This window comes from Arachis ipaensis, chromosome B07 (genome assembly GCF_000816755.2).
Source record: "Arachis ipaensis cultivar K30076 chromosome B07, Araip1.1, whole genome shotgun sequence".
NCBI classification, from domain to species: domain Eukaryota; kingdom Viridiplantae; phylum Streptophyta; class Magnoliopsida; order Fabales; family Fabaceae; genus Arachis; species Arachis ipaensis.
This window is the reverse complement of record NC_029791.2, coordinates 20,419,860-20,426,504: the sequence shown is the minus strand read 5'-3', so window position 1 is coordinate 20,426,504 and position 6,645 is coordinate 20,419,860. Positions and strand designations below refer to the sequence as shown.

The 6,645-nt window shown below is 41.4% G+C and overlaps 1 protein-coding gene across 1 annotated transcript; it reads right to left on the bottom strand.

Moving 5' to 3' along the window:
• LOC107606876 lies at positions 239-1,858 on the bottom strand. The gene is made up of 3 exons (XM_016308884.1): positions 1,128-1,858; positions 982-1,038; positions 239-854 (listed from the first exon to the last, which is right to left on the bottom strand). Exons 1-3 carry the CDS (start codon positions 1,856-1,858, stop codon positions 239-241), a joined length of 1,404 nt encoding a protein of 467 aa, XP_016164370.1.

Here is a 6,645-nt window from a genome sequence, read left to right as displayed (position 1 = left end):
CTTTAGCGAACCACTTTGTAGCCAGACATCTTCCCAGAAACGAGTCCACCTACCATCACCCACCTCCATAAATAACCTCGTAATGATTTTATTCCTCACATTAATATCCCTGATCTGCATCTGACAGATATCTTTCCATGGCCCCCCTCATAGCAAGAGCACACGATCTTCTTCCATAAAGGACACTCCTCTTTTGAAAACCTCCACCACCACTTGAAAAGAAGTGCAGTGTTTCTAATCACTGCATCACCCACCCCAGCCCTCCCATCTTCTTAGGTGCCTGAACCAACTCCCACTTAACAAGTGGCAAACCATTTCTACCTTCCTCCTTGCTCCACAGGAATCTCCTCTGCAACGATATCAACTTTTCTGCCACTGCCTTCGGCATCTTATACAGACTCAAGTAGTACACCGGCATGCTATTTAACATAGATTTAATAAGGACAAGCTTACCCGCTTTATTGAGTACTTTTGCCTTCCACAAGCTGAGCTTCTCCTCAACCTTGTCAATTACCGGTTTCCAAGTCCTAACCAGTCTAAGATTAGCTCCTAAGGAAATGCCAAGATATCTGATTGGAAGGCTGGCCTCCTTACATCCTAATAAGTTGCACATATTGTAGGACCATTGCTGTTCGTAATTTATTGGGATTAAACTTGATTTATCAAAGTTAATGGTTAACCCTGACATCATCTCAAAGCATCTTAGCAACCTGGCATAGTTTCTGATGGTCTCCTCCTCTGGTGGACAGAATAATATAGTATCATCTGCAAATTGTAGATGTGATAACTCTATATTGTCCTTTCCAATCAGCAGTGGCTGAATCCGTTTGTTCCTAACTGCCTCCCCTATCATCCTATGCAGAACATCAACAACCAGAACAAACAGAAATGAAGATAGTGGATCACCTTGTCTCAAGCCCCTCTACAACTTAAATGGTTTAGATGGAGAGCCATTAATCAGGATCGACATAGACGCTGTACCAATACACTCCTTCACCCATTCCCTCCATCTCCATCCAAAGCCCATCTTCTGTAGCACTATATCCACAAAATTCTATTTTACCCGGTCATAAGCTTTTTGGAAGTCTAGTTTAATGATCGCCGCTTTCTTCTTCCTTGCCTTTAACCAGTGCACTGTTTCACATGCAATAAGAGTCCCATCATGTATTTTCCGATCCTTCACAAATGTGCTCTGAGTCTCTCCTACCAGACCTGGCATGACTGATCTCATCCTCCTAACCATCACCTTGGAGATTACTTTATAAACACAACCTACCATGCTGATAGGCCGAAGGTCCTTGATCTCCTTTGCTCCGGTGAACTTAGGTGCAAGGGCCACCCAAGTAATGTTGGAATCAGAAGGCAATCTTGACGATAGAAAGAAATCCAGAACAGCTGCCATGAACTTTGCCCCAATCTCATCCCAGCACTTCTTGATGAAATTCATGTTATACCCATCACTCCTTGGAGCCTTGGATGATTCACAATCCCAAACAGCTTCTTTAATCTCCTCCATTGTCGGTATTCTCTCCAGAGCTATCGAGTCTTCTTCAGTAATCCGATTTACCAGTCCATTCCTGAAACCCACAACCGGTGATCTCTCCTGGTGATACAGATCTTTATAAAAATCTCTTATGGCAATCTTGATCCGAGCTTGATTTCTTATCAACCTTCCATTAATTACCAGTGTATCAAGTCTATTGTTTCTTCTCCTCGCCGACGCCAAGTTATGGAAGTACATGGTGTTCTTATCCATATCCTTCACATGCTTTGAACGCGACATCTGCTTCCAGTGTATTTCTTTTCTGACATACCACTGCTTGCAACAGCTTACTAGAGCCTTCCTTCTAGCCTCCATAGTACCATCATAAACTCCATTTGCTACCAAGTCGTCTATCTTCCTTATCTCCTCCTCAAAGCACTATTTTCTTGTCCATGTCACCAAATTTCTCCTTATGCCATCTTCCCAAAGGCACTGTTAAAGCCTTCAGCTTTTCTGTGAACTGTACCGCACCAAGATTCCTCCATTCTTCTCTGACCAATCTTAGAAAACCGTCATGTGTAAACCAGGAATCCAAGCTACAAAAGGGTCGAGGGCCACCTCTGAATATGGTATCCTCCACGATGATTGGACAGTGATCTGACAGGCCTCTCGGCCCCCCTTTTAACCGAATCTCTGGAAACTCCTCCGTCCATTCCATACTCAGTAAAACTCTATCAATGTGACTGTAAGAGCGGCCTCTAAACCATGTAAATTTTCGATCATTCAATGGTAGATCCACTAACTGCATGTCTTGTATCCAACACTTAAAATCTTCTGCAGACCCTGTTAACCTGTCCTGACCTTTCCTCTCTTTCACCTGAGTAACCTCATTAAAGTCACCCATGTAGCATATTGGAACTTGACATAACCCGGCTATAAAGCTCAGTTCCTCCCATACAACAAGTTTTTCCGTTCTAGTATGAGCACCATATACTAAACAGAAAGCACAAGGAAAACTATTTTTCAATAAGACTCCTTCGACACATAACCATCTCTCCCCTTTGTAGCAGTTATTCATTCTAAATAGCATGACATCCTACATTAACAACAGCCCCCCAGACGTGCCATCCGAGCCTACATACTCCCACCCCACAGCATCGCTCCCCTAATAACGAATTACATCAAACTTAGTGACAATTTGCATTTTAGTCTCAATAAGACCTAACATATTCAGCTTCTGTTTATTTTTTAGATCTTTAACCATACTCAGCTTACCAACCCCTCCTAACCCCCTAACATTCCAAGAACTGAAAATCATTTTAAACCGTTGTTACACACCTTTTTTAGCTTTTTCGATCTGCAACGACGTGCCTTTTCTTTTTGCTTAGCCACTCTCCTCTTCTGAGCAAGCGCCTCATTCTGTTCTTGAAGAATCGCCATTGTCATCATCCTCATCGCACTGAACTGCTCCGGATTCGACTACCAGCTCCCATGCCTTTTTATTTTTGACCATCTGCGCTTCTCTTTCATGATTCGTATCACCACTGAGCACCTGGTTCCCGGATTCAATAGCCACACCTGTCCCATTATCACCACTTCCCTCATCAAGCCTTGCACAAGCCAGATTCATACCACCTACACACGTCTCCTTGGCCTCTCCCTCAAGCCCATCTGCTTTGGAGGAACCGAACACTTCTATCGCCGGTAGAGACTTCACCGAGGACGAAGAGGTTCGGTCCAATGTATCCAAACCAGCGGCCTCGTGTCCAGCCACCACACCTGCAGAGCCGCGCTTAACTCGACAGCCATCCTGATCAAAGGCTCGCGAGTCCAAACCAGCCGCGTCGTGTCCAGCCACCACACCTGCAGAGCCGCGCTCAACTCGACAGCCATCCTGATCGAAGACTCGCGAGTTGCCGTTGCATCGTGCTTCACCGGCGCCACCAGCATCCAGACGCATCCCTCCAGCACAGGTATACGCAGCTACGCGCAATTCACAAGAATGGATGCATGTGTCCGGGTGGAGTCCAACCCGACCCGTTGTCTTGGTCCAGCCTGCATCATCAGCATCATTTGGGCCTTCTGATGGTGTGAAGCAGCCCAAAACTATAGCTATCTCACTTGTGCCATCCATCTCCTGAATGGGCCAGCCCCTAAGCCCTGTTTGCTTTTGGTTTTTCTTACAACAGCCACCAGATTTATGCCCATCAAGCCCATAATCCCAACTAGCCGTTCTTTCAGACTCACCATCAGTAACCAGATCACGACATCCCTTGAATTCAGCTAAGCCATCAATAACAGCATCCTCCGTTACCCTCCGAGTTTTAAAGTCAATTAAATTGCAATAACTCCATTCATTCAAAATATTTTCGGGAATTACCAATCTATCCTTATCAGCTTCTCCCTCTCCTGGCCCTTCATCAACTATCGGATCTCCGCTTGTCACTGGTACCATCGAGTTCAAGCTGCTTGTACCCATAATCTCGCAAGCTTCTGGGGGATCAGTTTTGCTGGCGTCCTGAAACTTACAACTTGTTCCAAAATTCTCGTACCCAACCTCTTTAACTAGAACGTCGAATCCACTAGTACCAATAGTGATGTGAATCCACTCACTGATAATGTCCATAAGACAAGTATCGATTTGTACCCGTCCCACACTAAACGAGAGACATGATTTCGTGGCTTCGTCGCATCGTACAACTTCTCCCCATTGACTGCCTATCAGCTTGAACGCCTCCTCAGACCACGTATGCAAAGGGACACCAAAACACTCGAGCCAATAATCAATAATCAATATATTGTATTTCCGAAGAGGACTATCAAGCAATTTCAATTCAACAAATTCAAAAGAAAGATCAAAAATTAAGTTTATATATGTGATGATATATATTATATCAAAATTTAGTGTTCAAAATGTAAAAATTTGATCCAATTTAGTTTCTTTAATTTATTTAATTCTATTTTGTATATTACTCACATGTTGAGTTATTTACATGACCCAATTTAGTTCACTAAATTTTTTTTCGTGTTTGAAGTTGATCCTTAAATATAATTCTCTCACTACGAAATTAACAGATTGCTGATCTTGACTGATAATGACGGCTGCCATGTATGTTGAACAAGAACATGTTTGGGATAAGAAGTCTAAATTAGCCCAATTATTATTTGTATTAAGGTCTAGTTAATTATAATAGAAAATAGTAGTTTTATTATAAATGAACAATAGTATAAAATATATGTATTGTAACACTCATTATGTAAATTGTGAAATATCAATTGGATATCTTTTTCTGAATTATCCTTCTCCTTTATCTGATCGATCAATCTCTATTTTTTTTCCCTTATTGCCAAAACGAAAACGACGTTGCTTTGTGTAATTTTCATTAATCATTTCTAATAGTTACTTGAACATGTGCTTTTCTATCCGGAGACGTTTACGTCTCTTTCTTGTTTAACTACATTTTCTATGATTTAACGTTTTATCTTTTTATTCTACACTGCACAGAAACGATCGAACATAAATAAATAATTAAATATAAAGCATCGAAGACTATATACATCATAAAGTTGACCCAAAAAATTGACACACCACACATAGAGAGAGTAGAGATGAAGCAATCTAATATTGACAGACAATTAACCTTGTGATTTCTATTAAAACCGAAAATCATTTATATTGAGATTGACATAAGCACCGGTAGAGCCGGATTTTAGCATATGGGCAGAAGTTGGCGAGTTAGATGATTTTTTTTTTTGTGGCAGCTTATCCGGTCTTGACTTAGTGATGGTACATACTTTAGCATCCTACAAGAATGATAGTATATCAGAAGATGCGCTTATAATTACATAACACTAAACAGTTTACAAGTTGTCATTAAATGAAAAATAAATTGATTACCTGCTGCGACTTCTCTGGTTCAGAGTAAATTGGTTGAGAAAGCTCAACTTTAACTAGTTGGACATTAGTGTTTGTTGAGTCAGCTGGAGCATCTTTACCAACATTGGTGTCATCAGCTAGGGGTGGAAACGGGGCGGGTAGGGGCGGGTTTTTGTTCTACCCGACCCCACCCCGCCGTACAACAATCCGCATAGAACTTGCCCCGCTTGGCGGGTAGGGGCGGGTATTACCTAAACCCGACCCCGCCCCGCCCCTCCCAAGAATCCGCCCCACTAAAAACCCGCCCCGGTGTGGGGCGGGTAATTACCCGCCCCGAGCGGGTAAGGGCGGGGTGGGTACCCGTGGGTTCGGGTGGTATTGCCATCCCTATCATCAGCAGCATTCGGATCAGGTTCAGCATTGGGGTCAGGTGGTGCGGTATTTTACAACCACACTTACTAATCGGCAAGTGCACCAGGTCGTACCAAGTAATACCTTACGCGAGTAAGGGTCGATCCCACGAGGATTGATGGATTAAGCAACAATAGCATTTGATAGGATTAGTTAGACAAGCAAAAAATAGTGTTTGAGATGCAGTATAAAAGACATTAAACAATATCAAAAATATTGAAGAAGGGCAAGTAATTAAGTTGGGAATAATATATGGAGAAGATAGTTAAGGTTTTAGAGTTATCTATTTTCCTGATTGACTTTTCTTATTAACTATTTTAATCATGCAAGATTTAATTCATGGCAAACTATTTGTGACTAGACCCTAATTCCTTAGACCTTCCTAGTCTCCTCTAAAATTCATCAACTGCCAATTCCTTGGTCAATTAATTCCAATTAGAGGGTAATGATCAAATTCTAGTTTATATGCCACAAGAATCCTAATTATCAAAAAATAAAGGGATTATATGTCACGTATCCCGTTAAATACAAACAATTAGAAATTCAGGATAATATGTTTTCAAGCTATTATTCAAGTAAAGAGCTTTTCCAAGTTTTATAAGAATTCAAATAGAACATGGGTCATACTTCCGTTCCACCCAGATTCATAAGATAAAGAACGAAAACAATTATTGAAATATAAATCAAAACATGAATTAAAATAGAAAAATAATATTATCAATCAATACAATAGACAGAGCTCCTAACCTTAACAGTGGAGGATTAGTTGCTCATGGAATATGGAATATAAATTTGTATGGAATAATGTTGTGGAATCTCCCCTTTGGAACCACCCTATTGGGATCCCCTTTTATAACTAATCCTAATAATTTAA